Genomic DNA, 18,411 nt, shown 5'->3' with positions numbered 1-18,411 from the left:
CATCCCTCTCCTTATAGACTGCAATAGTGTCTTTTTTTTTTTTTTTTTTGTCTTGCTCTATTGACCAGGCTGGAGTGCAGTGGTGCATCTCAGCTCACGGCAACCTCCGCCTCCCGGGTTCAAGTGATTCTCCTGCCTCAGCCTCCCCAGTAGCTGGGATTACAGGCGCACGCCACCACACCCAGCTAATTTTGTATTTTTAGTAGAGACAGGGTTTTACCATGTTGGTCAGGCTGGTCTCAAACTCCTAACCTCAGGTGATCTGCCCACCTCCGCCTCCCAAAGTACTGGGCCCTCTTTTAAAATTATTATAACCACGAGGAGGCGCTAGACCCCTTCCCTGGACAGGCCCATAGCCTCTGACTGTACCAATACTAGACCGATGGGGGATAAGGAAGAAACGTTCTTCCGCTCTTGAGCTTGGAGTCTGTTCCACATTGGCCAGGGCCGGTGGGGGGAGCCCAGTCTGGAAATTCCCTGCTTTGCAACCCTACAGCATCAAAACTTTTCATCCCCAAGCATCCTTGGCCCTCTAGGTCTCAATTTCCTCATCTGCAAAATGGTGGGTGAGTAACTTTCACTGCAAATCAGCATCCTGGAGAAAGTAGGCATGCGAAGATTGAAAGGGAGGCAGACAGGATGAAACTCCGGAGCTCCGGGTTTGATTCTCGCCTCTACCACTTACAAGCCAGGTTAACTTGGGCAAATGGTTTAGCTGCCTTGTGCCTCAGTGTCTCCATCTGGAAAATGGAAGTGATGAAAATACTACCTATCACCCTTACAGGGTGGTCTGTTTGAAAAGTAAAATAGAGGCCTCACACCTGTAACCCCAGCACTTTGGGAGGCCGAGGCAAGTGAATCACATGAGGTCAAGAGTTTGAGACCACTCTGGCCAACATGGTGAAACCCCGTCTCTACTAAAAATACAAAAATTAGCCTGTAATCCCAGCTACTCGGGAGGCTGCAGCAGGAGAATCGCTTGAACCTGGGAGGTGGAGGTTGCAGTGAGCTGAGATTGCTACCACTGCACTCCAGTCTGGGCAACGAGGGTGAAACTCCATCTCAAAAAGAAAAAAAAAAAAAAAAAAAGCGAGTTGACAGAACAGCCCTGGTATACAGTAAGTGCTCAATAAATGTTAGCTGCTGCTACTGCTTTTCAGACTGTGGTTACTGGCTCAAGCACAGTGGCTCATGTCTGTAATCCCAGCGCTCTGGGAGGCCAAGGCAGGAAGATCGCATGAGCCCAGGAGTTCCAGAGCCTGGGCAGCATACTAAGACCCCATCTCTACAAAAAAATAAAATAAAATTAGCTGAGCGTGGTGGTGTGCACCTTTAGCCTCAGTTGCTTGGAAGGCTAAAGCGGGAGAATCGCTTCAGCCCAGGAAGTTGAGGCTACGGTGAGCTATGATCAGGCCACTGCGCTCTAGTCTGGGCAATATAGCAAGACACCGTCTCTACAAGACAAGACTGATGTTAATATGAGGAACTTATCAATAAACGTGGCCAAAGCGTCCTCTCTCTTGCACTAGGTCCCTGTCACCTTTTCTCTTGTTCATCTCCAGGCATCATGATGGAAGTCCCCCCTACCCTTCCTCCCACCTAGGAAACCACCTGAATGATTTGCCTTCCACCTCCCCCAAAGTCCCGCCCCCCTCCAGCGTGCTGTCACTGAAGGAAGCTGTCGCGTTTTCCCGGATATCTCTCCACAAAACCCGCCACCCAAATGGGGCTTCTTTCCGGAAAATCCAGGAGGGCGGTCTGGAGGAAGCGCACCCCTCCTTACGTCACAGCCGCCGCAGCTACCCCAGCCTGGCGTAAGAGCCCGAGGGAGTTGCCCTGCCCTGACCCAGAGCCTTGGCGGGGAAGGGAGAGAGATACCCCACCCCACCCCACCCTGGTACCAAAGGACCATGGGTGCTTGAGGCCGCCTGGGTGGAAGGGAGAGGCCGGGTTCTAAGGGGCGGGAACGTTGGGATGAAATTTGTTCTATTTCCTTAAGGGGCGGGGCTAAGAAGGAGGTGGTTGCGAGTGGGCGTAGTCACTCGGGGTGGGCGTGGCTATGTACAAGGGGCGGGGCCATTGACAGGAAAAGATGCGCAGTGCTCCCCTAGTGGGCCGGTTCTATGGAGAAAGCAGTGCCACGCACAGGGGGCGTGGCTAGAAGCAAAAAAAATTGTTTCAAGGGGGCGGAGCAAGAGCCTGGGAAGTTAGTTTGAGGCGGGGCCTGCAGGGGGCGGGGCCTGCAGGAGCCGTGGTCAGGTAACTGGGCTGGGTTCCCACTAGGTGTGGTCTCGGAAGGCTGGGGCGGTGGCAAAGTGGAGGGCGGGGGTGACAGCAGCCCCGAGCCCGCAGAGCCTCAGCTTCCGCCTGGTCCCAGCCTCGTGGGAGCCCCGCTGGTCCTGCCTAGGTGAGTGGAGCCCCAGGGCAGATCCAGAACCAAGATTATTGGGATGGGGCGTCCTCTCTTTCCAGGTGGGGCCATCGGCTCGCAGGGAGGATCTGGGGTAGAAGAGGTCGCCTCGCGAATGAGTGGGTCGCTGTGCATTACGCGTGTCGGTGTGCCCGGGCTCACCTGGGCGTGATCCCCTAAGTGTATTTCCTGTGCAGCACAGAAAGCCATTGTTTCCATTTTTGCCTGAGTGATCCTTTTAAACGGCGAATCAGATCGGGCTCCTCCTTTACTTAAAACCCTTGGGCAGTAGAGATTAAAATTCAAAGTCCACCAGTTTCTGCCCGGTCTCTCCTCCTGATCTCTCTAACATCGCTGCCCTCCTATCTGCTCCTTGCTCATGGTATTCCGGCTACACCAGCCGCCTTGATGATGTAAAATATAAAAAGCAAGTCCACCTCACCTCCAGGCCTTTGCCCTTACTGTACCCCTCACCCAGACGACTCCTCGAAATCTTTGCCTAACTGCCTCCTTCTGTACTGAGGTCTCAGTTCCAATGTCACTTTATAGGAGAGGTTGTCCTGTCCAGCCTCCTTTATCACATCTCCCTGGCTTATCACTTTCATTGATAACTCTTAGAAAATGGTCTGTCTTCTCCATTCATCTCGCGCTTGTTTGTGGTCTCTCTTGCCCAGCTGACTGCAAGCTCTGGAGGGTAGGGCGGTGCCAGGCTTTAATCTCCTTAGTCACTGTATCTCTAGGTTCTAGAACAGAGCCTGGTGCACAGCAAGTGCTCCAGCAATGTTCGTCCAATGTCAAAAGCGAGTCCTGCATACATCTGTGTTTGTATCGCCTGTGCTGGTGGTTCCCACCCTCCACATCCCTCCCCACACTTGGACACATGTTTATGATCCAACTGGAACATGAATAATTCCCTCTCCTCTCCCCATGCTTGGTCTGATGCCTGACTCTGCCCCCTTCTTCTCTTCTGTGCCCGAATAAATGACCTCAAAGGACTCAGAGGCAGGAGAATGACTTAGTTGGCCTTTGGCTGACCTATGGCCACCCTGTGTCCCCAAACTAACCAGAACCTTGCCATTGACTCAACTTCACTCTCACTAAGGGAGACACAAGGCAGGAACTTGGGGTTGGGAGACTCTGAGACCGAGGCTAGCCCTGGTCCAGGTGACAAACAGGAAGTGCAAAGGCATTCCAAAGACACACCTGGCTTCAGGTATGCGGCACGGGCCGCTGGCTCCCTGCCCAGAGCTCCTCCCCTAAAGCCACCTAGGGCTAGTCTGAGAACTTCCTGCTGACTCAGGAGACAGAAATTTCTCTGCAGACCCTACCAGACCCAGAAGACTTTGCAGGGCTGCGGGGAGAGCTTGCAGGAGAGTAAGAAGCAGATTATCTTCTTCTGGACCATCCAGAGAAATCTCCCCCACCAGACAGACACCTGAGACACACTGGCCCTGAGGCCTGTGAGATTATCAGGAAACTACCAAAATGTCTGAGATCTAAATTCGATCATCATGATGACCAAATATATGGGCTCTGAAATACAAGGACCTGCAAAGGCAACATTGCTGTTTGCTGACATTGCTACAAAATGTGACCTTCTAAAAATCTTAACCCTGGGTTACATTTTTTTTCCCCCCCCGAGATGGAGTCTTGCTTGGTCGCCCAGGTTGGAGTACAGTGGTGTGATCTCAGCTTACTGCAGGATCCACCTCCCGGGTTCAAGCGATTCTCTCGCCTCAGCCTCCTGAGTAGCTGGGACTACCACCATGCCTGGCTAATTTTTGTATTTTTAGTAGAGACGGGGTTTCACTGTGTTGGCCAGGCTGGTCTCAAACTCTTGACCTCGGATGATCCACCCGCCTCTACCTCCCAAAGTGCTAGGATTACAAGAGTGAGCCACTGCGCCTGGCCCTGCCAGTGTTGCATTCTAAAGCAAAAAATAGGGGTTAGATTTGCACCTATCCTGAGAACCTCTGAGTGTGCGCATAGGTTGCCGAGAAGCCATGGACCTTTGTAAGTTAAATTCCCCCTGATTGGGATGTTTTTTCACCCAGTCACCTGGCACACTCCCCAGAATTCCTTCCAGACTTTACTCAATGAGACCTTCCCTGGCCACATAGTCAAAAATGTTCACCCAGCCTGGGCAACATGGCAAGACCCGATATATATATATATATATTTTAAAATATATATATATATTTTTTAAAATATATATATATATATAAATTAGCCAGGCATGGCCAGGCACAGTGGCTCATGCTGGTAATCCTAGTGCTTTGGGAGGCTGAGGCAGCTGGATCATCTGAGGTCAGGAGTTCGAGAGCAGCCTGGCCAACATGGAGAAACCCCATCTCTACTACTACAGGCTCAAGCCTGTAATCCCAGCACTTTGGGAGGCCGAGACGGGCCGATCACGAGGTCAGGAGATCGAGACCATCCTGGCTAACACGGTGAAACCCCGTCTCTACTAAAAAAATACAAAAAACTAGCCAGGCGAGGTGGCAGGCGCCTGTAGTCCCAGCTACTCGGGAGGCTGAGGCAGGAGAATGGCGTAAACCCGGGAGGTGGAGCTTGCAGTGAGCTGAGATCCAACCACTGCACTTCAGCCTGGGTGACAGAGCGAGACTCCGTCTCAAAAAAAAAAAAAAAAAAAAAAAAAAAAAAAAAAAAAAAAAAAATTTTAAATTAGCCAGGCATGGTGTCACACGCCTGTAGTCCCAGCTACTCAGGAGGCTGAGGCACAAGAATTGCTTGAACCCAGGAGGTGGAAGTTGCAGTGAGTTGAGATCACACCACTGCACTCCAGCCTGGGCAACAGAGTGAGACTCGGTCTCAAAAAAAAAAAATTAGCCAGGTACAGTGGCCCATGCTCGTAGTCCCAGCTACTCAGAAGGATGAGTGAGAGGATCACTTGAGCCCAGGAGGTCAAGGCTGCAATGAGCTGTGATTGCACCACTGCACTCCAGCCTGGGCAACAAAGCAAGACCCTGTCTCAAAAAAAAAAAAAAAAAGTGTTCACCCCAGCACCTGTACTTTCATTATATCCCATCCACGGTTTAGTTTTTTTGTCTAGAACTCACTCATGTACACCGTCATCTAGTTCATTTCTGAGGTGCCTCTCCCCAGTAGAATGTCAGTTCCCAAGACCAGAGATTTCCATCGGTTTTGTTCAATGCTATGTCTCTAGGGACTAGAACAGAGCCTGGGACCCCATAGGTGCTCAATAAATGGGGGTTCAGTGAATTCATTAATTACATTTCTGCAAGATGGGGTGGCATGATGTCATCATCAGTCATGTTTCTTTCTTCATAAAAATTCTATTATATTTGGAACAGGCACGATGGTGACATCTGTCATCCCCACTACTTGAGAGGCTGAGGCTAGAGGATTCCTTGAGCCCAGGAATTCAAGGCTAAAGTGTGCTATGATCACACCTGTGAATAGGCACTGCACTCCAGCCTGGGCACCACAGTGAGACCTCTCTCTTTAAATGTAAAAAAAGTCTGGGTGCGGTGGCTTGTGCCTGTAATCCCAGCACTTTGGGGAGGCTGAGGCGGGTGGATCACCTGAAGTCAGGAGTTCAAGACCAGCCTGGCCAACATGGAGAAACCCTGTCTCTACTAAAAATACAAAAAATAATAATAATAAAAATAAATTGGCTGGGTGTGGTGGTGCATGCTTGTAATCCCAGCTACTTGGGAGGCTGAGGCAGGAGAATCGCTTGAACCCAGGAGGCAGAGGTTGCAGTGAGCCAAGATCACACCATTGCACTCCAGCCTGGGTGACAGAATGAAACTCTGTCTCAAAAAAAAAAAAAAAGATTTGATGGAGCTGTCTCCAAAATTAAGAAGAGGATAGAAGAAGCTGACCCAGACACTCAAGCAGGGCTAATTATTCCCATTTTACAGATGTGGACGACTGAGGCCTGTTGCAAGTGCAGAGCTCAGCCCTTGAACCCTCTGTCCCCAAGAGCTCCATGCAGGTGCCACAGGATGGAGAAGACCTTGCTGGCCAACCCTGGTACCACGGCCTCCTGTCCCGCCAGGTACCACCCACAGCAAGGCCTCGGCACCATCTGGTGGGGAGTCTCTCCCACCCTTGCTGAGGACTCCTGGGTCCCTGGATGAGGGACTTAGTGCCAAGGTCTATTGGGACAGATGGCAGAGGGCTGGGGACTGTCTTGAAGGTTGGCTGGTTGGGGACTGTCACTATATTTAAATTATCACTTTCTTTGGGATGATGAGATTGGTGATGAAGCTTAAGGAGAGTCCTAATGCCCCCCAAACCACTCTTGGCTCAGGCTGTCTCTCCCTCTGAACTCCATCTACCTCCTGGTATTTCCCTCTAAATCTGAGGCTCCTGAGCCAGGCATGGTGGCTCACGCCTGTAATCCTAACACTTTGAGAGGCCGAGGCAGGTGGATCACTTGAAGTCAGGAGTTCAAGACCAGCCTGAACAACATGGTGAAACCACATCTCTACTAAAAATACAAAAATTAGCCAGACGTGGTGGTATGCGCCTGTAGTCCCAGCTACTTGGGAGGCTGAGGCAGGAGAATCTCTTGAACCCAGGAGGCAGAGGTTGTAGTGAGCCAAAATTGTGCCACTGCACTCCAGACTGGGTGACAGAGTAAGACTCTGTCAAAAACATAAATAAACAAACAAATAAATCTGAGGCTCCCACCTCCATCTGAAACTCAGTTGTCACCTCCAAAAATTCTGGGACCCTGAGCATCTAATGAAATCATGAGAAGCAGTATAGCTTAATAGTTAAAAGCCCGGGCCGGGCGCGGTGGCTCAAGCCTGTAATCCCAGCACTTTGGGAGGCCAAGGCGGGTGGATCACGAGGTCAGGAGATCGAGACCATCCTGGCTAACACGGTGAAACCCCGTCTCTACTAAAAATAAAAAAAATTAGCCGGGCATGGTGGCGGGCGCCTGTAGTCCCAGCTGCTCGGGAGGCTGAGGCAGGAGAATTGGTGTGAACCCGGGAGGCGGAGCTTGCAGTGAGCCGAGATCCGGCCACTGCACTCCAGCCCGGGCCACAGACAGAGACTCCGTCTCAAAAAAAAAAAAAAAAAAAAAAAAGTTAAAAGCCCATAATCTAGACCCAGACACCCTAGGTTCAAATCCAAACCCTACAACTTATATTGTGTGTGACCTTGGGCAGGGTATTTGACCTCTCTGGGCCTCAGTCTCCCCATCTTTAACATAGGGATAGCAGGCCAGGCATGTTGGCTCATGCCTGTAATCCCAGCACTTTGGGAGGCTGAGGCAGGAGGATCACTTGAGGTTAGGAGTCCCAAACCAGTCTGGGCAACATAGCAGAACTCTGTCTCTACAAAAAAAAAGAAAAAATACAAAAATTAGCCAGGCATAGGTGGCATGTAACTGTTGTCCCAACTACTCAGGAGGCTGAGATGGGAGGATTGCTTAAGCCCAGGAGGTCAAGGCTGTGGGTGAGCCATGATTGCTCCACTGCACTCAGCCTGGGCAATCGAGAGAGACCTTGACTCAAAAAAAAAAAAAAAAAAAAAAGGCTGGAAAAAAAAATGGGCCAGGCATGGTCACTCATGCCTGTAATCCCAGCACTTTGGGAGGCCGAGGCAGGTGGATCACCTGAGGTCAGCAGTTCGGGACCAGCCTGACCAATATTATGAAACCCCATCTCTACTAAAAATACAAAAAATTAGCCGAGCATGGTGGCACGTGCCTGTAATCCCAGCTACTCAGGAGGCTGAGACAGGAGAATCGCTTGAACCTGGGAGGCAGAGGTTGCAGTGAGCCGAGATCGTGCCATTGCACTCCAGCCTGGGCACCAAGAGTAAAACTCCATCTCAAAGAAAAAAAAAGAAAAAAGGTATAATAATACCTACCACCCTTGTTACAGGAATTACAGGAGTTAATACCCTTTACATTTAAAGCAGTGCTTGACATATAGTAAGGGTTACACGTGTGTCTGCTACATCTATTATTCAGTGCCCAGACTCCACATTCACCTCTACTTTGCCTCTCTCTGGGGTCCTGGCCTTTCTGCCTGCTGCCCCACACCATTTTTTTTTTTTTTTTTTTTTTTTTTTTTTTTGGGACATGATCTCGCTCTGTCACCCATGCTGGAATGCAATGGCTCCATCTCGGTTCACTGCAACCTCTGCCTCCTGGGTTCAAGCAATTCTCCCACCTCAGCCTCCTGAGTAGCTGGAATGACAGGTGCACACCACCATGCCCAGCTAATTTTTATATTTTTTGGTAAAGACAGGGTTTTGCCATGTTGCCCAGGCTGGTCTCAAACTCCTGATGTCAAGTAATCTGCCTGTCTCAGCCTCCCAAAGTGCTGGCATTACAGGTGTGAACCACTGTGCCCCACCCTTCCTACCCTATTCTGACACCAGCCACCACAGCTAGCATAAGACTGCTTGCAAATGTTTATAAAAGAGGGGGCCCCAATCTGGAAGCATCCAGCTAATGGCGTCTCTTGAAGCCATATTTGCATAACAAGCCCAGTGCATTTACCAAATTGGATGTTGCATCGGTCAGCATCACCTAGTGGCTAGTTACAAACATTCCCAATATATCACCAGCTAAACACAGTCAATATGTTAATGTCATAGTCCAAGGTGGTTGAGAAGTGGAGATGCAAAGCTCCATAAATCAGTCGGGAGCCAAGTGTATCATGTAGTTCTGTCATCCCTCAGGGCTTTGGGGTTATCAGCTGACAGATAGGGGACAGAACCTACAAGACTGTGCAGGAGGGTTTTATGGACCAGGTCTGGATATTTCCCATAGCCCTTCTACCCCACATCCCATTGGTCAGTTATCACATGACAACCCTAGCTGCAAGGGAGCCTGGGAAATGTAGTCTACATAGGTGCCAGCAGAATAGGGGACAGAACTTGGTGTGAAACTTCCCAGTCTTTGTCTGCCACAGAAGTTTCACTGGGGTAGCTTTTCTTGGGTGGTGGGGGTGATGATGGGGGGAGACACCATTAACCACTGCTCTGGGCTCATTCTTAATTCCTCTGCCCCCTGACCTCCATCCACAGAAGGCTGAAGCTCTTCTTCAGCAAGATGGCGACTTCCTGGTTCGTGCCTCTGGGTCTCGTGGGGGCCACCCCGTGATCTCCTGCCGCTGGCGGGGCTCAGCCCTCCATTTCGAGGTGTTCCGTGTGGCCCTGCGTCCCCGGCCAGGCCGACCCACAGCTCTCTTTCAGCTGGAGGATGAGCAGTTCCCCAGCATGCCCGCTCTGGTTCGCAGTTATGTGACAGGCAGGCGCCCACTGTCCCAGGCCACAGGGGCTGTGGTCTCCAGGCCTGTGACTTGGCAGAGGCCTCTGCGACGCAGCTTTAGCGAGGACACCCTGATGGATGGCCCAGCTCGGACAGAGCCTCTCAGGTACTCACAGTCTCCCTGCCTCCTTAAGAACACCCAGCACTCTCAGGGTTTTCCAACTCAATGGTTGACTTTCTTTTTTTTTTTTTTTAGACTGAGTCTCACTCTGTTGCCCAGGCTGGAGTGCAGTGGTGTGATCTCAGCTCACTGCAACCTTCACCTCTCAGGTTCAAGCGATTCTCCTGCCTCAGCCTCCCAAGTAGCTGGGATTACAGGAGTGCACCACCACGCCCAGCTAATTTTTTTATTTTTTTGTTTTTTATTTCTTTCTTGAGTCAAAGTCTCACTCTGTTGCCCAGGCTGGAGTGCAATGGCACGATCTCAGCTCACTGCAACCTCCGCCTCCCGGGTTTAAGCGATTCTCCTGTCTCAGCTTCCCGAGTAGCTGGGATTACGGGAGTGCACCACCATGCTAGCTAATTTTTTGTATTTTTAGTAGAAACAGGGTTTCACCATGTTGGCCAGGCTGGTCTCAAACTCCTGACCTCAAGTGATCCACCTGCCTCAGCCTCCCAAAGTGCTGGGATTACAGGCATGAGCCACCACGCCAGGCTAATATTTTGTATTTTTAGTAGAGACAGGGTTTCACCATGTTGGCTAGGCTGGTCTTAAACTCCCGACCTCAAGTGATCCGCCCGCCTCGGCCTCCCATAGTGCTGGGATTACAGGTGTGAGCCACCGCACCCGGCCTTGGTTGAGTTTTGAGGCCCGAACATTTTTAGTTGTGGGGGAGGAGGTGGAGATGTCGTGTGCATCGTAGGATGTTGAGCAGCATTCCTGAGCTCCATCCAACTAGAGGCTACTAGTCATGACAACTAAAGATGTCTCCACATGTTGCTAAGAGTCCCCTGGACGTAGGTCACCTTGGGTGGTTGAGACTCACTGGTACAGAGTAACTGGACACAGGGTTTTTCAGATATTGGTGAGGGACACTCTGCTTAGGTGGGGACTACAGGTCTCTCCCACTCTGTCCCCCAGGGCAAGGAAGTGGAGCAACAGTCAGCCTGCAGATTTGGCACATATGGGACAGTCAAGAGAAGACCCCACTGGGATAGGTGAGTGTCTACCAGAACGGCCTGTGGTTCAGGGATTGGCTTTGCAACTCACCACCTAAGAGATCTTAGTCAGGTGCAGGAACCTGTTGGAGCCTCAATTTCTTGCTTTAGAAAATGATGACAATTGCGATGACTTGAAACACTCAGGGACTTTGTGGGTGCTTAAAATGTGTGTTTACAAGGCTGAGCGCAGTGGCTCATGCCTGTAATCCCAGCACTTTGGGAGGCCGAGGCTGGTGGATCATTTGAGGTCTGGCCAACGTGGTGAAACTCCATCTCCACTAAAAACACAAAATTAGCCGAGCATGGTGGCATGCACCTGTAATCCCAGCTACTCGGGAGGCTGCAGCAGGAGAATTGCTTGAACCCGGGAGGCGAAGGTTGCAGTGAGCCGAGATGATGCCACTGCACTCCAGCCTGGGTGGCAGAACAAAACTCCATCTCAAAAAAAAAAAAAAAACACAAAAAGTGTGTTTACAATTATTCCAAGGAGCTGTACCTGTTCTGACCACAGCTTACCTTGCTAACAACTTCTGCTACATACCCTCCTCATGCTAGTCACACAGCCCTCCTTGCAGTTGTTCGAACCCTCAGGCTTTTATTCCTGCCTTGGGGCCTTTGTACTTTACATTTCCACCAGTGACACAAACATTCTCATTCCCCTAATTTTTTCCTGAATGGCTCCTCTCCATCCAGGGTAAGTTCCTCAAAGCAGTTGAGTCTGACAGTCTTACCTAAAGGAAGACTCACCTCAATGCCCCCTCATGCTCCTTTTTTCCCATCCTTCTCCCAACCCCATTCAACATGAGCCCTTCCTGCATCCCAGGCCCTGCACAGAGTGCTAGGATACATCAGTGAACCAGAAAGAGACAAAGATCCCTGCCCGGTGGGAGCCAACAGTCTATGAAAGGACAACAAACCAGGAACCACAGAAATAAGGCAATTTTGTTTGCTTCAAGTTGAAAATCAAAACACAGTAAGGGAAGGCCAGGCACAGTGGCTCAGGCCTGTAATCCCCAGCACTTTGGGAGGCCGAGGTGGGTGGATCACCTGAAGTCAGGAGTTCGAGACCAGCCTGGCCAACATGGAGAAACCCTGTCTCTACTAAAACTACAAAAATTAGCCGGGCGTGGTGGTGCACGCCTGTAATCCCAGCTAGTCGGGAGGCTGAGGCATGAGAATTGCTTGAACCCAGGAGGTGGAGGTTGCCATGAGCCAAGATCACGCCATTGCACTCCAGCCTAGACAACAGAGTGAGACTCTGTCTCAAAAAAATAAAAAATAAATAATAAATAATAATAAAACAGCAAGGGAAGGGTGAGGTGGCTCAGGTCTGTAATCCTAGCACTTTGGGAGGCCGAGGTGGGTGGATCACTTGAGGTCAGGAGTTCGAGACTAGCCTCGCCAACATGGTGAAAACGCATCTCTACTAAAAAAAAAAAAAAAAATTAGCCAGGTGTGGTGGCATATGCCTGTAATCCCAGCTACTCAGGAGGCTGAGGCAGGAGAATTGCTTGAACCTGGGAGGTGGAGGTTGCAGTGAGCCGAGATTACGCCACCGCACTCCAGCCTGGGCGACAGAGTGAGACTCTGTCTCAAAAAAAACAAAGCAAACAAAAAACAGAGTAAGGGAGATAGGGACTATAAAGATGGATATGTGTATTGTAATTTTATTTTATATTTGTTTGTCTGTTTGTTTATTTGTTTATTTTTGAGATAGAGTTTTGCTCTTGTTGCCCAGGCTGGAGTGCAATGGCGCAATATCAACTCACTGCAACCTCCACCTCCTGGGTTCAACCGATTCTCCTGCCTCAGCCTCCTGAGTAGCTGAGATTACAGGCATGTGCACCACGCCCTGCTAATTTTGTATTTTTAGTAGAGATGGAGTTTCACCATTTTGGTCAGGCTGGTCTTCAAACTCCTGACCTTAGGCGATCTACCCACCTCGAACTCCCAAAGTGCTGGGATTACAGGCGTGAGCCATTGCACCCAGGCAAGCAATTTTAAATAGTAGACAGGAAAGGCCCCATTGCAGAAAAAAATAAAATTGAAGGAAATGAGGGAGGGAACAAGGTGGATAACTGGGGGATAACCAGGCAGAAGGAAGAGGCAGTGCAAAGGCTCTCGGGGCAGAACAATAATTTAAGCTGTTAGGCCAGGCGCAGTGGCTCACATCTGTAATCCCAGCACTTTGGGAGGCCCAGGCGGGCAGATCACAAGGTCAGAAGATCGAGACCCTCCTGACTAACACGGTGAAACCCTGTCTCTACTAAAACTTCAAAAAACTAGCCGGGCGAGGTGGCGACGCCTGTAGTCCCAGCTACTCAGGAGGCTGGGGCAGGAGAATGGTGTGAACCCGGGAGGCGGAGCTTGCAGTGAGCTGAGATCCGGCCACTGCACTCCAGCCTGGGCGACAGAGTGAGACTCCGTCAAGAAAGAAAAGAAAGGAAGGAAGGAATGAAGGGAGGGAGGGAGGGAGGGAGGGACAGATGAGTGTAGCTGAAGCAGAGGGAATGAGGGGAGAGTCAGAGAGAGAGACCCTGGGACTCAGATTCTGAGGATTTTTCAGCTACAGTGAGCACTTTGGACCTTAATTAACTCAGAGTGAGCCAGGCACTGTTGGATGGTTTCAAGTTCCTAGAAAAGAGCCTATTCAAAGGCATGGTAAATACAGTCTCCCAAAAGTCTTAGTACAGTTTTAAGTACTAATAGTCCAGGAGGTCAACATGCCACCAACTTACAAATGACATCATTTAAAAGTTTAGGATGAGGGGAGGGGACTGAGAGGAGGGATCCAGTAGGTGCAGCAAAAACCACCATGGCACACGGATACTCGTGTAACCAACCTACACATTCTGCACGTGTATCCTGTTTTTTGTTGTTGTTGCTTTTTTGTTTGTTTAGAAGAAATAAAAAAGAAAAAAAAGAAAAAGAAAGTTTAATAAGCTTGGTTTCTTTGATACTTATCTGAGTGTCATACCATACATGGTTTGGTTGTGAATTTTTTATACTTTCTGCCTCTCTATAGATATCTGTATTAATTATATATATTTATATAGATATATCTATGGAGAGATATAATATATATATAATCATAAAAAAGAGAAAAGTAAAATATCTATCATATATAAATGTAATTATATATAATATATAGGGCAACATTATATATTTAATGTTAATTTTAAGATATACTTAATTTAAGTATATATTATATATTTATATAATATATAGATATCTATCTGTACAGATATGACAGAGATATATCTATACTTAATTATAGATACATAGATATCTTTTTTTTTTTTTTTCGAGATAGGGTCTCACTCTGTCATCCAAGCTGGAGTGCAGTGGTGCAGTCATACCTCACTGCAGCCTCTGGTTCAAGTGATCCTCCCACCTCAGCCTCCCAAGTAGCTGGGACCACAGGTGCATGCCATCATACCAGCTAATTTTCTAACTTTTTGTAGAGACAAGATCTTGTTATGTTGCCCAGACTGGTCTGGAATCCCTAGCCTCAAGCGATCCTCTCACCTTGACTCCTCCCAAAATGCTGAGATTACAGGCATCAACCACCACCTTCATCCTTTCCTTTGAAAAAAAATTTTAATTTCTTGGGGTCACTGCTTACCATCTTTCAGTCAGAGGGGCAAAAACAAAGAATTCAAATTTAAAATGTAGTATTCAGAATTCATAGGGTCAGGCAAGGTGGCTCATGCCTGTGATCCCAGCACTTTGGGAGGCCAAGGAGGGAGGCTTGCTTGAGACTAGGAATTCCACACCAGTCCACCAGTCTGGGCAACTGAGTGAGATCCCATCTCTATAAAATAAAATAAAAATTTTTTAAAAAGAATTTACAGAACGATAGAGATGCCAAAGTTTTCCAACCATGTGTAAGCATGTTAGCATTTCTACTGTTGAGGTTGTTGAAATTCAAAACTGCCCCTGGATAGGTTGGGGTACCCCATTATTGGAATGAGTGGATGGATCAGGTGGGTAGTAGCCCATGAAGCTCTCACCGCCGCCCATTCAGCAATCTTCTCTGTGTATTCCCATTGACCCCTCTTGTATGATCTCCAGAAGCCTTCGCCATGCCCGTATCTGCCTTGCCCCGAACGGGCAGTGACCCCGTGTTGCTGAAGGCCCCTGCTCCCCTGGGAACTGTTGCCAACAGTCTCAGAGCCTCCGATGGGCAGCTTCAAGCCAAGGCACCAGCGAAGCCTCCCCGGACACCCTCCTTCGAACTTCCTGATGCCTCTGAACGTCCCCCAACGTACTGCGAGCTGGTGCCCCGAGTACCCTGTGTCCAGGGAACATCCCTGAGCCAAAGCTGCCCAGAGCCAGAGGCCCCATGGTGGGAGGCTGAGGAGGATGAGGAGGAAGAGAACAGATGTTTTACAAGACCACAGGCTGAGATCTCTTTCTGCCCCCCTGATACCCCCTCCTGCCTCCTGGGCCCCCAGAATCGGCCCCTGGAACCCCAAGTCCTGCATACTCTCCGTGGCCTGTTCCTGGAACACCATCCTGGGAGCACTGCCCTTCACTTGCTATTGGTAGACTGCCAGGTGGGTCACCTGCTGAGATGCTCCTCCCCAGGCCCAGGGCAAGACCCCACCATACCTACATAATCACACTTCACCTGACTTCCCCATTCCCTTCCGCAGGCCACAGGCCTCCTGGGAGTGACCAGGGTTCAGCGGGACAACATGGGGGTCTCATCTGGCCTGGAGCTGCTCACTCTTCCCCATGGATGTCGCTTGAGGTTGGAACTGCTAGAGAGGTGAGCCAGCCACTTGGAATCTTGGCTGGGGAAGGCCAATTCCCCCCGACTTCCGAAAGTCTCCAAACAGCTCCCCACTCATGGTTCCTCAGGGAAGAAGGGAGATGGGGCAATGCCACATCCTATCCCCCCTCACCCCTGCATTACAAACCTCCCCACTGCCCCCAGACCCTTGCCCTCCGCTTCTGCAGGCATGAGACACTGGCGCTGGCCGGGGCACTGGCAGTGCTGGGCTGCTCGGGGCCGCTGGAGGAGCGCGCAGCCGCACTGAGGGGCCTGGTAGAGCTGGCGCTGGCGCTGCGGCCAGGGGCAGCGGGGGACCTGCCCGGGCTGGCTGCGGTCATGGGCGCCCTGCTCATGCCCCAGGTTCGTGGGGAGCAGGGAGTGGAGGAAGCTGGAGTGCGGGTGACTGGGAAGACAGGAGAGGAGGCATGCGCAGGTCTCTTCTCCCAGGTGTCCCGGTTGGAGCACACGTGGCGCCAGCTCCGAAGGAGCCACACGGAGGTTGCGCTGGCCTTTGAACAGGAGCTGAAGCCGCTGATGCGGGCTCTGGATGAGGGCGCTGGTGAGTGAAGGTCTGGGGCTTGGCATCCTCCGGGGGCCCAGACCAAATTTAACAGAAATCTTAATCTAGTCCTATGCCCTGTTCCTACATCAGTTCTAGGCCCTGCCCTCCACACGGGACTTGTTCCTAGGGCCACGCCCCCTTACCAGCCTTGATCCCAGCCTCTTTCCCTAGGCTCCGCCCCTTCGCCATAGACCCCGCCCCCCATACGGGGCTTGTGATCCTGGCCCCTGTCCGCAGACCCCGCTGTCGCTCAATCCTAAGCCCCGCCCTTGCATCTGTCCTAGGTTCCACCTCTGCCCCATGCCCTATCTACAGCCCCAAACCCAGATCAGACCTTCTCCCTCCGCAGGACCCTGCGACCCCGGCGAGGTGGCGCTGCCGCACGTGGCACCCATGGTGCGCCTGCTGGAGGGCGAGGAAGTCGCGGGGCCGCTGGATGAGAGCTGCGAGCGGCTGCTGCGCACCCTGCACGGGGCGCGTCACATGGCCCGGGACGCACCCAAATTCCGCAAGGTGGCAGCCCAGCGCCTGCTAGGTGAGCGTTCCCTCTGCTCTGTACTGCAGACTTCAGATCCGGCAAGCTCTGGCCGGACCCCCAAACCCAACCTGTCCCAGGAAGGGAGCCTCTCGCCACGCCTCCCGGAGCCCCACCCAAACTGGGACGTCTCCACTCCAGGAAGGTTCTCACCCCGAGCAAACGCTGCTTCCAGCGGTATTGATAGGAACAGGGCCGTCTACCTCAAAGCGGGCTGTCCTGACCCCAGAGCCACCTCCGCGGGTCCCCACTCCCCCTTCCCACCTAGAACGATCCCGCACCCCAGGGATCCCGATCTCGAGGAACGCCCTGCTCCCTCCAAACGATTCCTCCCTCCTATCCTAGGGCAGCCCAGCCGACAAGATCCCCCACCTTCCCCGACAACCTGGGATCCCGCCACCGGTGCAGCCCCACGTCCAGGCACACAGCCCCTAAGGCGGGACCCCCAGGATCTGGCACCTGGAACAGGCCACCCCCTTGCACTCTAGTAGAGCCCCTCAGGCACCCCACCCCCATTCCTGCAGAGGGCTGGAAGCCCCCTCCCCTCTGACCCCGCCTAGTCATCCCGCAGGTGGGGCAAGTCCCTCCCGGGCCGCTGTTGGGTCAAAGTCCTCAGGGGAAAGGCAGGTGCAGGAGGTTGGGAGGGGCGAGGCGGGCGCCTGGGCCCCGCCCCCAGCCCACCTGACCTTGTTTCCAGGATTCCGGCCTAACCCAGAGCTGAGGGAGGCCCTGACCACCGGCTTCCTGCGGAGGCTGCTCTGGGGTAGCCGGGGCGCGGGAGCTCCGCGCGCTGAACGCTTTGAGAAGTTCCAGCGCGTCCTCGGCGTCCTGTCACAGCGCCTGGAGCCTGACAGCTGAGAGCGCAGACCCCTTTCTTCACACCCGGGACCCCCAGGTTTTTGAAGACCCCGGAAGAGACCAAAGGAGTCGTCCCAGGCTCCTCACGTCCTCAGGCGGAAACCTGCCCTGTGCCTCACAGCAGAGGTGGGGAGGGCAGTCAGGGTCATCCGGGGCATGGTGAACATGTGACCTGCAGATCTGGCATCAGAGGCCAGAGTTCAAATGTGACTCCGCTTCTTAAAAGCTGTGATTTCTAGCAGATCACTTCACCTCTCTGTGTCTGCCTTTAACAAAATCATGGCTGTGCAGCAGCTCAGGCCTGTAATCTCAGCACTTTGGGAGGCCGAGGCGGAAGGAAGGCTTGAGGCCAGGAGTTCAAGACCAGCCAGGGCAACATGGTGAGACCTCATCTCTACAAAAACTGAAAAATAAAAAACTTTTACAAAATGTAAAAGTTGAGGCTGTGTACTTTCTAAGAATTGTGGCTGGGAATGAGACCGCAGGTGGAGAATGCCTGGCACACAGTAGGTCCTCAATAAGTGCTACCCATTCTCAGAAGCTGCACTGCATTCAGAAGGGATGAAACTTGGTGTCCCGGCCGGGCGCGGTAGCTCACACCCATAATCCCAGCACTTTGGGAGGCCGAGGTGGATGGATCACTTGAGGTCAGGAGTTCGAGACCAGCCTGGCCAACATGGCAAAACCCTGCCTCTACAGAAAATACAAAAAATTAGCTGGGCGTGGTGGTGTGCACCTGTAATCCCAGCTACTTGGGAGGCTGAGGCAGAATTGCTTGAACCCGGGAGGTGGAGTCTGCAGTGAGCTGAGATTCCGCCAC

At 51.6% G+C, this 18,411-nt stretch overlaps 1 protein-coding gene across 6 annotated transcripts; it reads left to right on the top strand.

The window, feature by feature from the left end:
- The first annotated feature begins 2,238 nt into the window (after positions 1-2,238).
- On the top strand, positions 2,239-18,061 carry LOC105487048 (SH2 domain containing 3A). Of its 6 annotated transcripts, none has more exons than XM_071086418.1 (10): positions 2,241-2,407; positions 6,319-6,455; positions 9,452-9,801; positions 10,777-10,853; positions 14,931-15,415; positions 15,515-15,630; positions 15,822-15,996; positions 16,084-16,195; positions 16,548-16,733; positions 17,431-18,056. In XM_071086418.1, exons 2-10 carry the CDS (start codon positions 6,387-6,389, stop codon positions 17,589-17,591), a joined length of 1,731 nt encoding a protein of 576 aa, XP_070942519.1. In that variant the 5' UTR covers positions 2,241-2,407; positions 6,319-6,386; the 3' UTR covers positions 17,592-18,056. The 6 variants fall into 6 exon arrangements, with proteins under 6 accessions (XP_070942518.1, XP_070942519.1, XP_070942520.1 ...); XM_071086419.1 differs by lacking the exon at positions 17,431-18,056 and adding an exon at positions 17,079-17,332; XM_071086417.1 differs by lacking the exon at positions 17,431-18,056 and having other exon boundaries at positions 2,239-2,407; positions 16,548-17,334.
- The last annotated feature ends 350 nt before the right edge of the window (positions 18,062-18,411 follow it).

Source organism: Macaca nemestrina, chromosome 20, assembly GCF_043159975.1.
Source record: "Macaca nemestrina isolate mMacNem1 chromosome 20, mMacNem.hap1, whole genome shotgun sequence".
Taxonomy (NCBI): Eukaryota; Metazoa; Chordata; class Mammalia; order Primates; family Cercopithecidae; genus Macaca; species Macaca nemestrina.
This window is presented reverse-complemented; position numbering and strand designations above follow the sequence as displayed.

Coding starts and splice junctions, on each gene's coding strand:
- LOC105487048 (XM_071086417.1), top strand. CDS start 6,387: ATGCAGGTGCCACAGGATGGAGAAGACCTTGCTGGCCAACCCTGGTAC. Junction 9,802..10,776: donor GCTCGGACAGAGCCTCTCAG/GTACTCACAGTC, acceptor TCTGTCCCCCAG/GGCAAGGAAGTGGAGCAACA. Junction 10,854..14,930: donor AGAAGACCCCACTGGGATAG/GTGAGTGTCTAC, acceptor TATGATCTCCAG/AAGCCTTCGCCATGCCCGTA.